General features: G+C 43.1%; 1 protein-coding gene and 4 non-coding genes across 5 annotated transcripts; 1 reads left to right on the top strand and 4 right to left on the bottom strand.

The window, feature by feature from the left end:
- Positions 1 to 383: 383 nt before the first annotated feature.
- On the top strand, positions 384 to 17,465 carry exoc3l4 (exocyst complex component 3-like 4). The gene is made up of 13 exons (XM_034577039.1): positions 384 to 501; positions 2,546 to 2,671; positions 2,746 to 2,985; positions 3,903 to 4,521; positions 6,894 to 7,011; positions 7,550 to 7,675; positions 8,096 to 8,196; positions 9,411 to 9,509; positions 10,979 to 11,102; positions 12,071 to 12,193; positions 12,861 to 13,013; positions 13,190 to 13,311; positions 16,751 to 17,465. The coding sequence occupies exons 1-13, from the start codon at positions 384 to 386 to the stop codon at positions 16,968 to 16,970; spliced, it is 2,289 nt and encodes a 762-aa protein (XP_034432930.1). The 3' UTR covers positions 16,971 to 17,465.
- LOC117756818 lies at positions 16,281 to 16,488 on the bottom strand. The gene has a single exon (XR_004612883.1). It is a non-coding gene; the product is annotated as a small nucleolar RNA U3 (small nucleolar RNA).
- LOC117756821 lies at positions 17,069 to 17,275 on the bottom strand. Its single transcript, XR_004612886.1, has one exon. It is a non-coding gene; the product is annotated as a small nucleolar RNA U3 (small nucleolar RNA).
- Positions 17,466 to 18,050: 585 nt separating the features above from the next.
- On the bottom strand, positions 18,051 to 18,258 carry LOC117756820. Its single transcript, XR_004612885.1, has one exon. It is a non-coding gene; the product is annotated as a small nucleolar RNA U3 (small nucleolar RNA).
- Positions 18,259 to 19,332: 1,074 nt separating this feature from the next.
- On the bottom strand, positions 19,333 to 19,539 carry LOC117756819. Its single transcript, XR_004612884.1, has one exon. It is a non-coding gene; the product is annotated as a small nucleolar RNA U3 (small nucleolar RNA).
- Positions 19,540 to 19,574: the final 35 nt, after the last annotated feature.

Raw genomic sequence — 19,574 nt, 5'->3', positions numbered from 1 at the left:
TGGACACTCTGAGGTCACAGGGAGATTTTAAACTGAGGAGGACGTATCATACTTCTGTGTAAACGTGTTTGGAGTTCAACACATTTGCTGTTTCCATAGATTCCCTCTTCATTTCCGTGTCTTTACACCAGGATGTTGGGAGGGACTGCTCGGGCAGATTGTCGTGTTTTCTGTAAACAAAACCGACCGGAGCCACGATGACTAAAAACACCACAGCTTCAGTTTCCCACAGGCTCCTGTCAGAGCTGCTCCTCTGCTGCCGTTAACCTCTCATTTCACGTTTCTTCTTCTCACAGCTGGACGATATCTAAAGCACTGAGATGTCAGAAATGAAGGACAGTTCCACTGAAAGCCCGGACGAGGACACTGTGTCCATCAAGAGCATGGACATAATGCAGTCGTTCAGGAGGAGCCCACTCTCACCAGGCAAAGGGTCAAAGGTCACGCGTAAAGGAGACTCAGCTGGAAACGAGTCGGGGTCTCAGCCGCCTCCGTCACCCAGTGAGTACCATCAGGGTTGTTATGAAAACCTGCTGTGAAAGGAGGTGCAGGGACAGTAACGTCCTCTCAAGGTCAGAAGGAGGAGACATGAGGAGACATTCAGTGTCTGAAGATCATCAGGAGGAGAAGGATTTGTTTGGTAAACAGTCACAGCAGCTTCAGGAAGTTCAGTCACTTCACTTCTCACACGATTTACTGTCACAGGGCTTTTACAGCTTGTTTGGTCCGGATCAGGTGTGAAAGGACCAGTGTTTAGTCGGAGGTCTGGGTCTGGATCGAACTGAACCAGGGTTCTGTTGGTTTGCAGTGAAAACACTTCTTTGATAGTTTGGACTTTTGGACCAATCACAGGAAGTAGAGACAGAATTAAACAAGAGAAGAAGAAACAGAAGAAGAAGAAGCAGAAGAAGAAGAAGAAGCAGCTGCAGTCTTCTTTTATCCGACGATAAAATGTTTGAACCACGAGGACGTTCATTTGGTGCATTTGAACTAGTGTAGTACTGTAGTACTCTGGAGTACTGTGGAGTACTGTAGTACAGTTGAGTACTGTGGAGTACTGTATTACTGTAGTACTGTAGTACAGTGGAGTACTGTGGAGTACTGTGTTGTACTGTGGAGTACTGTGGTACTGTAGCACAGTGGAGTACTGTGGAGTACTGTGGAGTACTGTAGTACAGTGGAGTACTGTGGTACTGGAGTACAGTGGAGTACTGTGGTACTGTAGTACAGTGGAGTACTGTGGAGTACTGTAGCACAGTGGAGTACTGTGGTACTGTAGTACAGTGGAGTACAGTGGAGTACTGTGGTACTGTAGTACAGTGGAGTACTGTGGCACTGTAGCACAGTGGAGTACTGTGTTGTACTGTGGAGTACTGTAGTACAGTGGAGTACAGCGCCTGAAGGTGCTGATTCTGCTGGTAATACCGTCATGATGTTGCCATGGCAACCAGATGAAGCTCTTCATTCAGTTTGTCCATTCAAACAGAAAGACTACTACCCCCCCACCCCAACTGACAACACGCCCACGGCAGCCTCCGTCTACAAACCAATCAGAGTCAAGTACAGGTAGACTCCGCCCACGTAGGTGATGACGACAGGGCGTACGTGTGTCAGACTAAATTCTTTAGTCACTAAATTACAATGACAAACTAAAAATCTGCACAGAAAAGACAAACTGTGATTTGAACCCAGAACCTCTTTGCCGTGAGGTGACAGTGTAAAACCACTGCTCCACCGCGCCGCCTCCCCATAATTCTCCTGAAATGAACACGCTCACACCTCGGACTCTGAGCGTGTGAACCCTCTCCACGGAGCTGTGGGCGCAGTGTGTGGGAGGAAAGAGCAACAGAGTGGGAACGTGGTGCAGAAAGAAGAGAAAAGACACGAGAACCATTAAAACACTGAACCTGCTGCTGCTGTAGAACTCTCTCTCTCTGACCTCGACTATAGATTTTATTTTAATGTTTGTTGAATATCACTGCAGACAACTTTAAACTGTTTTTTACTACCTCTGCCATGGAGCTTGTGTCTCCAGTGCTGTTTGGTTGTTAGCAGGTTTACTCACAAACTGCAGAACTGGTTTCCATCACATGTTGTGCGGAGGTGGGGAAAGAACCAAACAAAACCCCATTCAATAAGGAGTGGATCCAGATAAACAGGTGGATCCAGGAAGATCCACTTTCTTTTACATGGCCTGATGCATACAAGTACGGCTTGTTACGTGTTATTAAAGTATAACTATTTGTTTATAACAACTAGACAGTCGAGTAGGGAGGGATCAGCAGTGACGGAGGAAAAGCAAAAAACTCCACCGGTAACTTTTACTTTTCATTCTGGGGCTGAGCCAAACAAAACCTGTGAGCTTCCATCATGACTCAACCTCTGCTTTCCCCAGAGGGTTTATCTTCAGGTCACAGTTAAGGGCGAAGCCAAGTCATGCACACACCACGTGAAGTGTAAATATGAAACTTGATCTGATTGTGGAACAGGGAGTTGTCGAGCCACTCGGACTGAAAGGTGTTTTTTACTTCTCTCTCTCTCTCAGGTCCGAGCGCTGGCTCTCCGGCTGTCTCTCCTTGGAAGAACATCGGGAGCCTCTTCCAGAGAAAAGAGAGAGATGAGAGCGATGTCGCCTCAAAGAGAAGCCATCCTGTGAAGCGTTCAAACACAGGTGAGACCAATCAGAAGACCAGAAATCATTCCTGGGTCAGTACCAGCGTGTCATTGAATGTTTTCCATCCTCAGATCCCAACATGTCGTTGTCCAGTGAGTCTTTCGTGAGAAGGTCGATTCGTCGAAGCATGAAACTCGTCTCCAAGAAGGACAAAGAGCCGAGCAGCCGACAGGAGCTGCTCCAAACCGTCAGCGAGGGCCCACAGGAGGAGAAGAAGGAGGAGAAGAAGGAGGAGAAGAAGGAGGAGGAGGTGGAGGAGGAGTTAGAGGAGATGTACATGCTGCCAGAATTACCCCACACACCTCTGTCAGGTACCATATGGTTCTTATAACGTAAACAGAGGGTTTGCTCAAGGGCACCTTGGTGGCGGTTAGTGTCACCGTGGATGTTTTACCGAACACACCTGACACAGAGACGTCCGAGCGTCTTCCTGCGTGAGACTTAGAGACGTGAAACAAAAGCTGCTTTCAGACTTGACCTTGAGTCCAGACATGTTCCAGAGCGGCTGAATGTGACGACACAAATCAGGTCCGAGGTCAGTTGCTCCAAATGTGCTGAAAACAACAGACTGAATTTTCCAGAGTTTCCAAAACAACACAAGACACAGAATGACTCTCTGGACCATATTCACACGGCAGCCATTAGCGTCTCTTGCATGATTTCGCTACAGAGAAGAAGCCTCTGACTGCACTTTAGGAATATTTCTCTAACTCCTTATGTTTTAATTACTTGTCTAATTGTACATAAAAGTTATTTCTATCGTGCTTCAGTTCAGTTTCAGTGCAGAGCTGCATGAACACGACCTTTTCTCACGTCCTGACTCGTTCTCTGTCCTCACATTCAACCTGCTTTTCTTCCTCTGTTTTGGCAACAGGCAAAGATAAGAATCGTACACACAGAGGTTCAGCCCGACTTTAGACACTGACTTTCTTCCTCCTTCCTCGTCTTGTTCAGCCCATTATTAGTTAAGCTGCATGGACGTCTTTCTCGCCTTCCTCCTCTTCCTCCCTTCCTTTTCTTCTACAAACGTTTCTGACCAGTCACATGATCGCAGGTTGGATCAGGATGGATCAGGGATGAAAAAGATTCTTTACCAGGTGTATGTTAAGACATGAGGTGTGAGAACTTGTGGCCAAAAGCAGAACTGCTCTATTTGTTCTAGGCTTTGCAGTTGTCGTGTTTTTTGTGTGTGTGAGTGACATCAACCCTCCACTGTGTGTCTTTGCAGTGATGCAGATCAGTAAGCTGATCGAGATGGAGGTGCTGGAGGAGGCTCACCTGAACCTGCTCGCCCTGCGGCAGGAGTTCCAGCAGGAGTTGGAGCGCTGTGGAGAGGACTCGCCCATAGAGCTGGTCAAGAAGGAGAAGGACCTCAACCTCCTCTACGGAGACCTGAGGAAAAAGGTCAACGGCATAGTGCGCGACGCCAACTCTCTTCCCTCCAGGAACAAGGGGCTGCTGGTCCCCGTGGCCCGCATCATCCAGGAGGAGGAGAGGAGAGCCGAGGAGGTGGGGGGGCTGCCGGACAGTTGGATGGAGGCCTGGAGGGAGGCGGTGGGTGAGGGCGTGCAGGTGAAGGTGGCGAGCGTTCACCTGGAGCAGAGGGAGCAGAACACCTCCCGGCTGTCCGTTCACCTGGGCCTGCTGGGTAAGGCCATCGTGGAGGACCTGGAGAACGTGAAGAAGGAGCTGCGCTGGTCGTACCCGCCCAGCTTCAGAGCTTTCAGCACCTACGTGAAGAGCTACCACAGAGTCGTGGGGCAGCACCTGAGGAAGCTGGAGCAGCAGGTGACGGAGCGGACGGAACTGTACGCTCTGCTGGACTGGATCATCAACAGATACAAGAGGTCAGTGACATGTTCTCATCCATCAACTGACTGAAGCAGTTTTAAGAAGTTTGTTGTAAAAACAAGGATGTTAGTGTGGTCTGGGACTGCAACAGATCCAGATGTGACTGGTCTTCAGGGTTCTGAGCTGAGGTTTCTGGGATCTGTTCAGGGTTCTGCTCCCGGGTTTCAGAAGAACACAGGGTTCAGGTATCAGCAGGCAGCTCAACAAGATGCTAGCAGTGCAGGAACCATCAACTGAATATAAAAATGGACGAGGAGTCCAGGTCTGAAAGATTAGGGGAACGTGGAAGTGCCTGAAACCAACACGCCAAAGCTCAGCAGGAACTGACGAACCTTCAGAAAACACACACACACACACACACACACACACACACACACACACACACACACACACACACACACACACACACACACACTCTGGGCAGAGCTTTTCTTTTTCTCTTCTGTTTCCCCAAAGAGCCTCTTTCTTCCTTTTAATATCAAAAACCATCAACAGCACAGAATGAGAACCACGAGGTTCCAGCAGGTGATCGACTCACGAGGGATTCAAAGTCAGGATTCCTCATCTTCTGGTTTTAACACCTATAAAAACCTGTCTGCTGTGAATCCGGTGACTTTATCTGAGGTTGATGGTTTAACTACTTCTTTACAACCTGGATCATATTTTTATAGGTATGTTATACATATATTCATACAGGTAAACACTAATACAGTGGTGGTTCTAGCTTGTATTTATGTATATGTATAAAAAAACAACTCTATAAATATATATATTTATACAATCATGACAATCACAAATACCAAAACTAACTAACTAAATCCTAACCCCCAAGTATGAAGAATAGAAAAAAACTTTAGTATATAAATAACATATGAAATGAAAAATCTAATTATCATAAAAAGCACAGAAATTAAAGTAAAATACATAAATCATCCAAATAGAAATAATAAGGAGAACCTAATTATTACAGTATTATAGTAGTATGTTATTTCTAGTAACAGAAGTTCACAGAGTACATCTGATTGTCTAAATTTACAGGAAATACCCAGAAACACATGTAATAAAACACAAACACATGTAATAAAACACAAACACATGTAATAAAACACAAACACATGTAATAAAACACAAACACATGTAATAGAACTCGTCTCCACTGCCCACGTGAAGCGCAGCTCACAGATGGTGCAGAGATGTTTGGACCCCCCCCCCCCCCCCCGCAGCACCATCAGGGGAACAAGTTCATAAAAAAAGAGGCAGAATCAGGCCACAACAAACCAACAAAAATTAAAAAAAACTGTGCTAGAAACAACTTTCTGGAACCATAAATAAACAGCTGATCTGAAATAAGAACAAGAGGCTCAGCCCTCTCCTGAGGCCACGATGGAAACATGGAATCAGGTCATGTCCACATTTCTCACAGATTGTGTAAAGCAGCATCTTAATATGTTTTAATACAATATAAATCTTTGAATATACTGTTTTATAACATTTTATACAAATAACATTCAAGTTATTATTATAAACACTTAACTTTGGCAATTGATTGAATTATTATGAACTTGAAGAAATAATGAATTCTTCATATACTGCTGCTGATTATTTATTTATGGTCCGTTCACTGAATAAATCCACATTTCTTTATTTATTTATTCTCTTCTATACATTCAACTTCTACTTCTCTACCTTATATTTATTACATGTGTATATTTCTATTTATGTATCTACATATTTTTATAATATCCCCTAAATCTCATCGCTATATTCAAATATTGTTTGTAGCAGCACAATGACAATAAAGTGTTTTATTTCTCATTATAAACTATCAACAAAAACCCTCAACACGTTCTAAACAAAACCAAACAACATTTAAAACACAAACTCAACCCCAGTATCTTCTGACCAACTCATATAACAATAGACATATAGATATATAATCACAATATACCATTCATTTGTATTGAGTACAGCCATAATTTACCCTTCATCAACAGAAACTTCAATAGAATATAAATATAAAAGCTTTCCATGCTTGTAGCACTTTGTCCCTTATCATTTCAAATTGATTTGATCTTTTCCAGGTTCAAATAACAACCACAATTTGAATATTAAACAAGTTTTTTTTTATATTTGTGATGCTCAGGCCCATGATCCACCTGCATGGAGGCATTCAGCCTATTTCAATAAAAGAATTCAGTTATAACTTTCTTTAAAAACCCACACCACACCACAAAGGTCTGATAAGCTCTGAATTCCTCCTCCGACATGAAGCGACATGTTGAGGACTCTTTGCCCTCAGACGGCAGCACGGTGGACGTTTTGTGAACAGTTTCTTGGCCCTCCCCCCCCCCCCCCCCCCCACACGCAGCGAGAAGATCATGGGAAATGAGTCACTGCAGCCGGAGATCGGGGACGACAGCAAAGATCTGCAGCTGGAGGAAAACTTCCTGGAGCAGCTGAAGGAGAAATACTGCTGCCGAGTGAAGGTCCGATCCTCTGAAACGTTTCTGGGTTTCTTTAAGTAAACTTGCAGATTTATTCTAAACTTACAAATTATTATACCACGATTCGTTTAGATCCAGTATGTTACACCAGCATTCATTAATTCACTCTTCTTATTTCAGCCCTCAAGAAATTCGATGCAAAACATTTAATTATTGAATTTGACTTTCAGTACTTTCCATTTAAAAACTTAATATTTACAAAATAAGAAAGAAATTGCACTTTTAAGTCAGCTGACGGATTCTTTCTGGTGTTTTGTTGTTTAGTGGATGTTTGTCACTGCATTTCTAAACCTCCTGGATTAATAACCTTGTGTCATTGTCAAATTTACCCCTTTAACTCTTCAACTTCTTCTTAAATCAAACTCTTTTTATTGCTGCAAAACAAATCTACCTACGGGTACAAATCAAGTAACCTTACCTTCCCTTAACAGATACAATGTCGTGGATTTGAGACATAAAAGTTTTCAACTTCCTCTTGACTCTGGGAACGTTTTGCTCTCCCGTGTGTTTGCTGCTGCAGGTGGACATGAGATCTGCACTCGACAGAATCACTGAAGTGGAAAATGAAGACTTTTGGATGCACAGAAAGACGCCAGAAATGGAAGAGAACCTCCTCAACTCTCCGTTCCACTTTGACATCTGGACGGTACGACAGCATCTGTCACAGCACTTCACCACTGAACATTTATAAAAGCATAAAAGGTTCAAAAATACACGGGAAATATTCTCACATATTAGAGGAAATGTATTTATGTGACTTAAATTTGTGTAAAAAATACAAGAACAGTTTGAAAACCCATTTTTAAAATGAATTAACCACTTATACATATATTTCCAGGCCTGCTGATGAATCAGATATACTCAGATATGTGGGTTAATAGGTTTTAGTCTATGTTTTCATCTAGTTTTAGGTTCTGGGTTTTTATAATTAATAATATTCTTTAAATGACGTAGAAAACAAGTCTCCGGTGTCACTCATCTACAACACAGTGCTGTGGCCACGTGGCGGCAGCAGAGAACTTCACACACGACTGTTCAGCTCCTGGTTCTTTTCCCGTCTCTGCAGAATGTGAAGGGAAACGTTGTGAACTCGCGAAGAATCGATGCTCAGCTGGAACAGAAAGTCATCACTTCCTGCCTCGAGGAACTGAAGCATTTTCCTAAAAGGTTTGTCACATGCACAAAAGCACACGGGGTGCATGTGCACGGGAAGTTAATTAATGTCACTATTTTACATTTGACAACTGGTTCAGTCACAGTCAGCGACACAAGCTCTGGTCCAGGCCCGTGAGCTCTCGGCTCTTTGGCCCCGTCAGCCGGATCCGGACAGGAAGTGCTTGAGATGCTCCTCATCTTAATCAGTGAGGAGGTCAAAGGTCAAACGTCAGTGGAGAGCGCGAGGAATTAGTAAAGCATCCTGAAGAGTTGGCACAAAACAGAATGCACGTGAATCTAGAAGCCGCGATACGGATGTGAAAGAGGAAGGTGAACGTGTGATGGGGGGGGGGGGGGACCTGACGACCGAGGAGCAGAAAAAAACAAATATGAACAAACCCGAAACAGGATCCAGCTCCTGTGCAACAACCACAGTTGTGAGATTTTCCTGTTAAGCAAAGTAGGAATATTTCTTCGGTTTTTAACAGAATCACCGAACCCCGACACTTCTAGGAAATCCTTTGAACGTCACCTGATGGTCACATGTCCGTGCTCCACAGTGTTCTGCATCTCAAACAGGGAACAGGAGAAATCCTCCTTCTGCTCCTCTCGACACATTTTATCTCTGCAGCAGGAAACGTTCCTCAGCCGAGGCCCAACAGTCTCCTTAAATGACACCAAGCCGCGATAATAACAATAATAATACGGGTCATATTTAAATATTGATTTACTCTCATAAAACGATTACTTTATTCTTGGAAAATTACGACTTTTACTGTATTCTTGTAACCTCAGGATGAATTTTTTCAACATGGCCTCAATACTCATATCGCGCTGACTGTGTTATATAATATACATTTATGACTATACTATTTATATCTATTTTTCCACAGCACAGCCTCCACCCATCACTACCACTGCAGACACTGGGCTTTTAGTTTTGGTTTCAGTTTCTAGTAAAAGAGTTCAGTTTTTTATTTCACATTCTCTCAGAGTTTCCATTATGCTTATTTGGGAATTTTTTTTAAATGTGCACTCCTATTGGGATTTATTGTAAATCTACATATTGGCCTGTAATCTGTAAATTCACCTGAGACCCACTTTGAGATTATTATTATTTTTATGGATACACTTGATTTTTCTAAATGTTCACGAGGTTTAATGGTAAATTATTTTTTTTATGTGCGAGTCTCCCTCTCAAGTTTACTCTCTTCTTTGCGGTGCAGGTTTGAGTCGGAGCTCCGGCGTCTCTGCAGCGCTCTCAAACCACAGCTGCTCTGGACGCACTATCAGATCACCTACATCAACTGCTTCACTGCTTTACAGTAAGTCACGTGACTGTCTGAGTGCGGGCGTGCTGAAACCAGACACCATGGCAGCTCCGAACATCTGGCACCACAGTCACCAGAGAGTGTTTCCTGCTTCCGGCAGAGAGGAGAGAACGAGGCCTGAGATACAGACGAATGATTTTAAATGAACTCAGTGTCGTTTCCCAGCTCGTCACAGGAGGAGACAAGTTAAACTAGCAGAGTAAATTAAAGACTACTTATGGATTGGTCATGTTTACATTTCTAACATGTTGAACAATTACATACAAATATAAATACTTTAAATATTATATTCCCCTTAAATTCAATCAAGTTGCACCAAATTACAAACACACATTATATCACTTCCCTAAACATCAATATAAATCCTGCTGACACACAAAAGGACAGAGCTGAGAACATCCTCCGTGAAGTAATTATACTTGGTGTAAACTTTTGTGTTAACAGTATTAAAGTTAAAACAACATATGTGCTTTTCTACCAACCTACTCCTGTCGTCTGGAGTTCATCTCCACATGCAGAGGAGGACCATGTGGTTCAAAGACCCAGAAAAAGCTCAGATCTTGAGTCGAGATTTTAGTTTTTCATCAACATAAACTACTTTCATATAAATGTGGACAGTTTTACAAACATCCTTTGTGAATAATCCTGTTCTGTCTCAGCTGAGTGGCTCCTTGCTTCTGTATCTTGATGAATAAATGCATGTACCAATGTAGATTCAGCTCAGGACTCGGACTGGGGAGAGTTAGAGTCCTGCAGGCCTTTTGTCCGGATGATTCATCTCTGAGCTATTCTTGACTGTGCCAGGATTCTCCGTGCGGGTGCCAACACATTTCTCTTTCACTCTCTTGCAGAGCACTTTAGAAGACTTGTTTAATGGGATACAGAGCAGAGGCTTGCACCCCACGTGATTTCGGGGAATCGGGGCCACGAGCGAGAAACGCTGGCAGTGTAACGAGCATGCGAAAGTGAAAGTATAACCGAGGACACAGTCGACTGCTGCACCTACAAAACCTCAGCTGTTCGTGTCAGTCAAGCGAGCAGACGTGGGCTGTGACAGGGGGGGGGGCAGTGTGTTTAAGTTTAGTGCAAACGTAGTACAAATGAAAGAATAAAGCCAATAAAGAACACAGTACTGGATTTGAGGGAAACACTGGTGCACATTGCCATAATAATCATGTCATATATATCATATATAATTAGACATTCGGGTGAATTTGTATTCTGAATGTTGCCACAAGAGGCCAGGAAGTCAAACTTTAACTGTTCCAGATCTGCACCAAAATCTTTGAGAAACATTTATGTGACGTGTGCTCTCACTTATCGGTTCGGTGCATGGCCCAGCCACTAACATGGAGGAGGGGGGGGGGTTTATAACCTATACTGCAGCCAGCCAGACTCGTTGGCTTCATCTTTATTTTGCGGTCTCTGCTCAGAACCCGATGTTTGTCTGCGTCCCCCTGCAGGCAGCACATGGAGGAATACCTGAGCGCCTGTCCACGCGAGGTGGAAGACTTCAGGAAGGAGGTGAAGTGGCTGATTGTCACGCTCCTGCAGGGCCTGGAGGACCAGTTCAAAGAGGACGTGAAGGTGTGTGAACGTGTTCGCCTTCCACTTCATTTCAAATCATCTCCTCAGACACAGCAGCTGTTTTCGGTTGTGGATGTAAAAAGGGGAACTGAAAGGGGGATGTTCCTTTTCTGAACCTCTAATAATAAAAACACGTTTCACCATTTATAAGCCAGTGCCAGATGTAAGTGTGGTCAATTTCCTCATTAGATTGAATTCTCAACACATTAAATCGTCTAGAATCTAGAAAAGAAAACAGGTGAGTTCCTTAGTTAACGTTTGGTTAAAGGCACAAAAGCCAGTTGGGTAAAACCAGAGAAATAGACGTTGTTAAATGAAGCCAACGTTGGCAGGAAACGATTCACTCTGACCTCCTTCCAGAAGGCACAGTGCTTTCCTTTGTTTGTGAAGCGTCAAACTCTGCATCCAAATGCAGAATGTGATGCTTTTGGGAAACGACATAATTCATTTTCACATTTAAGCCTCTAAAGTTCAACAGTTTAAAATCCAACCCGCTGAGATGCAGCATCTAAACCAGCGCAGTTTCAGTCTAAGTGATGTTTTTGTTCAGACTGACATGAGGTCACTGTGACTTTTGGACCTGTGGCCACAGAAATGTGAAATGGAATCAGTTCATTAATGTGTCGAAGGGAGTATTTGCTCCAGATTCTCTCGAGGTGTTCCTGAGTTATGACATGTACAAGGTCACAGTAACCTTTGACCACCCAAATCAAATCAGTTAATCTGTGAGTCTAAGTGAACAGTCTTTCGAGGCGTTCTTACAGTAACGAGTTTAAGAGGCAAATACGAGTTTTATCTAATCAGATCACCCTTGAGTCCAGGTCAACGTTTTTACAAAGCTGTGGCCGGAGTGGAGGATTAATTAAAACATTCCTCAAACCTGTGGGGAGTGAAACAGAGAGAACTCCGGTCAGGTAACTGTTTCGGAGAAGATGTTTGAGGTTTTTCTTTCCGTGCCGTTTCTCCAGCCGTTCCTGAGGAGGATGATGACGAGGAAGTGGCTCACCAGCGACGACGACTTTAATCAACTCTACAGTCGTACAGAGCTGCTCTCAGACCACTGCAGTGTCATGACGCCGCCACACGTCCAGGTTAGTTTGAAAACACGTCAGTGGGAATCCAGCACTCGAAAAGCACTTTATTGATATTCCAACTAGAAGATTTCCACTTTAATCGTGATAATTTATCTGCCCTGAGTGTTGAAATGATCGGTTGTTTCCCCGTTTGGCACAAAATGGTCAGATTCAATTTATTTCAATACAACAGAGGCCTTCAATAACTAAATACAACTTAATCAGGATAGATAAGGTTGTACATTTAGGATTATTCTTGGTTTGATGAGCATATAATATCGGATGGAAAGTAACATCAGAGGTAAGGTTTCGTCATTTCTCTGTACTCCCCCTCGAAGTGTGCCGAGAAAATGCTGATTTACTTTTCCACGACCGGTTTGGGAGTTCCAGTCCGTCAATGTGGGTTGGCCATTGTCTTTGGCTGTTTCAGTCAGAGGAATAAACGGGGGAGGAATGAATAGGTGGAAGTGGAGGTGCCAGCTAATGACCTGAGGAGTATTACTCATGTGAGGGATATAAAAAATGTGAGCACCTCCCGAATCCACTTCCAATCCCTCCTTTTTATTATACCTATCCTGTTATTGAGCGTTGTGTGTCTGTGTGTGTGTGTGTGTGTGTGTGTGTGTGTGTGTGTGTGTGTGTGTGTGTGTGTGTGTGTGTGTGTGTGTGTGTTTCACGGAGACAGGAGTTTGCGAGCCACTGTCACTACCACGTGGTGAGGGAGTACATCGGCCAACTAATGAAGAACAACTACTCCTGCAAGAATCGGAAGCAGGAGAGCGCGGCAGCCAAGATCCGTCGGCAGTGGGAGAAACTGGTTAATGAGTTTCAGGACATGGTAAAATAAAATTAATAATAATAAATCTTTATCAACATTAATGAATATAAAACAATAAAAAGATTTATATGAGCATCATTATACCTTGTTTTGATTTTCATTGCTCTGACTATTCAAAGATAAAACTCTGCAGCAGCTCGTGGATTTATTTTGATATTTCTTCATTTCTGCCGCAGACGTCGACTCACGAGTGGCTGAACTCAGTCGGACACGACCTGAGCGACATCATTGGACAGAAAAACAAGACGGACATAAAGGATCATCTTGAACCTGTGGTGCTGAACTACCCTGACTTCAGGTAGGCTTTTCTCATGAAGGAAGCTTGGCCTGGACATTCAGACTTTTCTGTTTAGTCTGAACCAAAAATATCAGGTGTGAACGGCTCCTCGGGGGCCAACAAACCAAAATCTAGTCCGATAAAAAGAGGTCTGGGGCCGGATAAAACTGAACCAGGGCTCGGTTTGTTTGTGAAACCACTTTCACACCAATATCACAGGAAGTTGAGGCAGAATTAAACACTCGCGCCAACGACAGACGCCGTCTACAAACCAATCAAAGTCAAGTATACGTGCACGCAGCTCACGTGTGTCGGACAAAATTCTCAAGCGCGCTCCCGAAATTACAATGTGAACAGTGGAACAAACACAAGAAGCTTGGTTCAGACTCTCGGGTGTAAAAACGTCAGAAATACAGATTGACTGAACTTTTCAGGTGAAGGAAACACTGGACACAATCAATGTTGACCAACCTTCGGGGGGGTGGTGTTGATCCAGCAGTTAACGAACCCGGTCAGGGTCGGGGTCACGCTGGGGGACGAGGAGCGGGGGCTTTCCCAAGCAGCACCAATCATTTTCTAATACACCAGGATGTTGAAGTGAAACTCGCAGTTTATCAGGGTGCGGTAACGTGTTCGTGTCGAAACACAGCGGTTTTGTTGAATCGAGTCAAAAATAAACAGAGAAGAAAAAATCCAACATGTAGACATCGAACCAACATCCTGATTTTCATTTCTGTTTGAAAGTTTTAAAAAGTGTTTAAAAAAGAGTTTCCTCTTTGTGACGGTGGCGGTAGGAAACTCAGTACACACGACAGAGAGGTCTTCACATTAACGCTGGACAGGAACTTCCCCTTTTTAAACGTCTTTCACACGAGAACTAAGAGGTATAATCAGGTTCTTTAAACGCTGGCAAACCCTCTGAAAAGGCAGCTTTCCCTTTGCCAGGAGAGGAGTTTTGACTTTCTGTGGGTTTTCCCAGGAAATTTGTGTTCGACGTCCAGTGTTGTGCATGAACGAGTTCAAAAGAACGCGTTCATTGAACACGTTCATTTTTATGAGAACAATGTACAAATAATGAATTTGAACGGTGAACACGTTCATGTTATCTGAGGTCTCGCTGAAACGTGACGGAGTGTTTTCCTTCTCCTGAGGAGAGACGCTGTGTAAATCACCATGTCGCTGCTCAGTGCACGGACAATGTCCGCGATGTAGCCGAACCTAAACCAACTAACTCGACTTCGCACTACGTTACCCATGATTCATCGCGCACACATGTAGTCCAAACAAGCAACGTGATCCAAGACAACAGCTCTCGGTCTCATATACAAATGGCAAGTGAAAGCAGAGACGCAGACTCAGCGACTACATCCGATGCACCTTATTATTATTTGCTTTATTATTGGATTTTTACAAACTGTCTGATAAAGATTCCGACAGTAACAATCTCACCTTTCTGTGCAAATTGTGTCCTGCGCTGAAAAAGCAAGTCCGGACGTCAGCCTCATCCGCATCTAAGTTAAACCGGCATGTGGAGCTGAAGCATCCAGCTAGCCTAAGAAGTTATCTCCAAGTTATTGAAAGTCAAAAAAAGACCAAGACCCCTGCCAACAGCCCCAATGACCCAAACCACATTGTCTGCAGCCTTCAGGGGTATGATTTCCCAGCAACAGGTAGACAAACTCCTGCAGGGTATGAATAAATAAACAGGCAAAATTAGCAATAATTAAAACAAATTAAAAAACACATTTCTTTTAGGAATTGATACATATGAAGTACAGTTTAAGGCAAGGGGTAGTGATGGATAAAGTTTTCTTTAAAAAACAAGTCAAGTCTTTCATTCTCACTTTCCACCTTAAAACTATGAAATGAACTGAACTATGAACTAGTTCAGAATTTAAATGGTGAACTATGAACGTGAACTATTCATGTTTACTTCGTATGAACTGAACTTTGAACTAGTTCATGAGAGGTGTGAACTTGCACAACACTGCATGTTTCCATCAGTGCAAATAGAAAAAGAGTCGATAAAAGTCTGTGTCCACAGCAGCAATTTGATCCAGGAGGGAATGCCGATTGAATCCATTCCCATTGCAAACAAAAGCCAGAAGTTAGTGGGTGTTTTTTTGACCAGTGGAAAATATTTAGCTAGAGAAAACCTTGGATCGAGTGCAAACACAGGCAGCATCTGCATCGGTCATGTTCTCTGTCTGATGCAACTGAAAGCAGGAAGCAGAACTTGTGGTTTCAAAGCTTTCCCCCAGAATCATTTAAACATAATTTTAATCTCACTTCAACTCGAGTAAAACAGGGCATTTACGTGGAATAATTACTGTTCTACCTAGAAGCCTGGAGACGTGTCGTCCTCGTGATGATTGACAGCTGAGGGGCACATGCCTGCAGTCAGATGAGAGGAGTAGTCAATCAAACAGGAAAAATAAACAGTGATGCAATGCTGGTCCGTGTAGGGTATCTCTTTTTTGTTGTAATGTTTGTTAAAACTCAATTCACTTACTAAAACAAACACAAAGCTCCTTTGAATTTGCCTGTTTTCCTAGTTTCTGTTTCCTGCTGTTTCCTCCCACAGTGCAAACACATGCAGATTGAGGGAGGTTAACTGGAGACTGTAAAGTGACCACAGCTTGTTTGGGTCTGGACGTCCGCCCTGTTACAGACTGGTGACTTGTGCCTCTTGCTCTGTATGAGCTGGGATTTTCTCCTGCTCCAGAAAGAAATAAGTTCTAAGTGCCGCCTGATTAGGTGAACGTCTCTTAAGAGGAACTATATTTAATTTTACACTATTAGAACAACATCTCTATTCGGAAAAAGTGGAAATACGCAGGCCTGATACATCATTGTTTATCCAGTTTGATACGGAGTTTCATTATTACTGATTCACCTCAAACCTTAATCTTACTGCCATTAGATTGAGTTCAGGACTAAAGCTCTAACTCAACATTAATTAACTTCATATTTTAAACATCTGTATGAGAACCACTCAGAACATGTTTCCTCCTCCAGTGTCTCAACCAGAAACACTGAACAATCATCAACAGTGGAGAAAACCAAGAGTCTCCTCCACCAGATTCCTGCTCTGAAGGAAACATCTTCACTCTTCATCGTGGGCAGCGAGACCAAACTCTTTAGAAACACATCTCTCAAGTCAGCAACTATAGAAATGATCCCTGAAAGTAGAGTCTTGGTTTGTTCTGGATGTTTCTCTGAGTCTTATGTCTACAGACGTGAACCTTTACTCCTGGTGAGCTGCTGTGATCCAGGAAGACAAACCTCCTCCAATCACAAGTTACACTTTGATTTCTGTGGGTCATTGCTGTCATAACAATCATGTTTCAGAAAATGCTCAATGACCTGAAATCTTCATGTAATTAAGACAAGTGGTTGAGTGATGACAAAGCATGAACTTTATCTGTATTTGGTCTGTTTTGTTCTTCACACCCTGCAGCAGGAAGCACCTGGTGGCTGTTCTGAGCTTCAGAGGTCTGATGAGAGGCCGAGAGCACCAGCTCATCCTGCAGAGGTTCACGGAGCTGAAGAAGAAACTGGGCAACGCCAGCGGTGACAAGACCCAAGTGTTGTTTGGAGACATGCAGGTCACCGTCAACACAGACTGCCTGTCCAATCTGCCCTTCTCCTGCCTCAGCTTCCTGCTGCCTGACAGCTAATTCTACACAGACAACGAACTGATGGAGGCAGGTGAAGAATATTAAGTAGTGGATTTAAAGAGGAATCTCCAATTCCACATATTTACAAAGTAAAGCTGACCACTCAGAACATGTGTCCTCCTCCAGTGTCTCAACCAGAAACACTGAACAATCATCAACAGTGGAGAAAACAAGAGTCTCCTCCACCAGATTCCTGCTCTGAAGGAAACATCTTCACTCTTCATCGTGGGCAGCGAGACCAAACCCTTTAGAAACACATCTCTCAAGTCAGCAACTATAGAAATGATCCCTGAAAGTATAGTCTTGGTTTGTTCTGGATGTTTCTCTGAGTCTTATGTCTACAGACGTGAACCTTTACTCCTGGTGAGCTGGATCAGAGAGTTACACCTCCTACAATCAGATGTTGTGTTGACACTCAGGTGTCTCTGCAGGAGGAAGAGAAAGTGGACTGTGTTAGTTTGAAGTATTGTAACAGACTCATTTGGGCTGTAGGGACTTTTTGAAACCTCTTATCCCAAAGTTTCCTTCTACGATGTCACAACAATCAACTTGGCTCAGTTCAATATTCACACACTGAGTTCACAAGCATCAACATGCTGACGGGTATCAGACCACCACAACTTGTATTTCCAGGCTGCTCTCTTTCCATTTATCACTTTCTCATCTATGTCTGAACAGGACTTGACTTGTTCTTGTCTTCTACTGTCCTGACGTCAATGAGGAGCTTGTTCCTCCATTTAGGAGCCAGGACAGCAAACGGTCATGATTCTGTTCAGTAGCTAGCTCGCAGTGAGGGAGCAGCAAGGTGATCGGCAGATGCAGAGCAGAGTGGACGGGCTGAGGTGGAAGGTTTAACCAAGACCTGGATGTAGACTGGACCTGATCCGTTCACTGCATAGTACACAAGTACTGGTGTCTTGATGTGGATGCAGAAAGCCACTGGTAACCAGTGAAGAGAGCAGAGATTATCACTACTACTGATTCACCTCAAACCTTAATATTTCTGTAATTACATTGAGTTCAGGATCAAAGATTTGGCTCAACATTAATGAACTTTATATTTTAAACATCTGTATCAGAACCACTCAGAACATGTTTCCTCCTCCAGTGACTCAACCAGAAACACTGAACAATCATCAACAGTGGAGAAAACCAAGAGTCTCCTCCACCAGATTCCTGCTCTGAAGGAAACATCTTCACTCTTCATCGTGGGCAGCGAGACCAAACTCTTTAGAAACACATCTCTCAAGTCAACAACTATAGAAATGATCCCTGAAAGTAGAGTCTTGGTTTGTTCTGGATGTTTCTCTGAGTCTTATGTCTACAGACGTGAACCTTTACTCCTGGTGAGCTGCTGTGATCCAGGAAGACAAACCTCCTCCAATCACAAGTTACACTTTGATTTCTGTGGGTCATTGCTGTCATAACAATCCTATTTCAGAAAACGTTCTTTAAATACCTCAGTGACCTGCTATTTTCATGTAATCGAGACAAGTTGTACAGTGATAAATAAACATGAGCTTTATCCGTATTAAGTTTCATCATTTGAAGTATTGTAACAGACGTTTTTGGGCTGTAGGGACTTTATGAACCCACAGATAGTGTTGAACACAAATCGTGACGGACTCAAAGTTGCATCAGATCCCAAACTAAAAGTGGAACCAGCAGAAACCACAGTGAACCAGTGGAGACAGTTACACACAGCGTGTCTGAATCTTGACAGGAAACAGGGACTTTTTAACTAATCATGATAAACTAACAATGATTGTACTTTAGACGAAGTTCTTGCTGATAACAACATTTTCAAAACAGAAGTAAAAGTCAAAGATTTTTGGACCAAAATTCAGAAAGGAATAACAGACACTTGCAACATTTTCATGATGAGGTGAACATTTCTAAAAGTTCCTTTTACTTAATTTTGCACATGCAGCATTTTTTTGTCTTTTATTACATATTCAAAGACGTCAAGGTGCCGTTAGCGAACAGTCTCAATGTTTCCTTAGATTAATCTTGAACAGTAGTTTTGTCTTTAAGTTCAAATTCTCACTATTTGGACAACATCATCCTTCCACCTGTTATATTGTGGTTTCCAATACTTCACGTGGAGCAAAAGGGCGACTTTGACATTACACATCATTTAAAGAAAAGTATTTCCCAACTCAGAACATGTTCACTGCATAGTACACAAGTACTGGTGTCTTGAAGTGGATGCAGAAAGCCACTGGTAACCAGTGAAGGGAGCAGAGATTATCACTACTACTGATTAACCTCAAACCTTAATCTTTCTCTCATTAGATTGAGTTCAGGACCAAAGCTGTAACTCAACATTTATGAACTTCATATTTCAAACATCTGTATCAGAACCACTCAGAACATGTTTCCTCCTCCAGTGTCTCAACCAGAAACACTGAACAATCATCAACAGTGGAGAAAACAAGAGTCTCTTCCACCAGATTCCTGCTCTGAAGGAAACATCTTCACTCTTCATCGTGGGCAGCGAGACCAAACTCTTTAGAAACACGTTTCTCAAGTCAGCAACTATAGAAATGATCCCTGAAAGTAGAGTCTTGGTTTGTTCTGGATGTTTCTCTGAGTCTTGCATTC

Source organism: Hippoglossus hippoglossus, chromosome 22 (genome assembly GCF_009819705.1).
Source record: "Hippoglossus hippoglossus isolate fHipHip1 chromosome 22, fHipHip1.pri, whole genome shotgun sequence".
NCBI lineage: Eukaryota > Metazoa > Chordata > Actinopteri > Pleuronectiformes > Pleuronectidae > Hippoglossus > Hippoglossus hippoglossus.
Note: the sequence above shows the minus strand (reverse complement) of the source record. Positions and strands in the feature narration are given on the sequence as shown.

Bases quoted from the DNA above. Each gene is read 5' to 3' on its own strand.
- exoc3l4 (XM_034577039.1), top strand. From the start codon at position 384: ATGGACATAATGCAGTCGTTCAGGAGGAGCCCACTCTCACCAGGCAAA. The intron at 13,014-13,189 runs GTAAAATAAAAT...TTTCTGCCGCAG, and splicing joins TTAATGAGTTTCAGGACATG to ACGTCGACTCACGAGTGGCT. The intron at 13,312-16,750 runs GTAGGCTTTTCT...CACACCCTGCAG, and splicing joins CTGAACTACCCTGACTTCAG to CAGGAAGCACCTGGTGGCTG.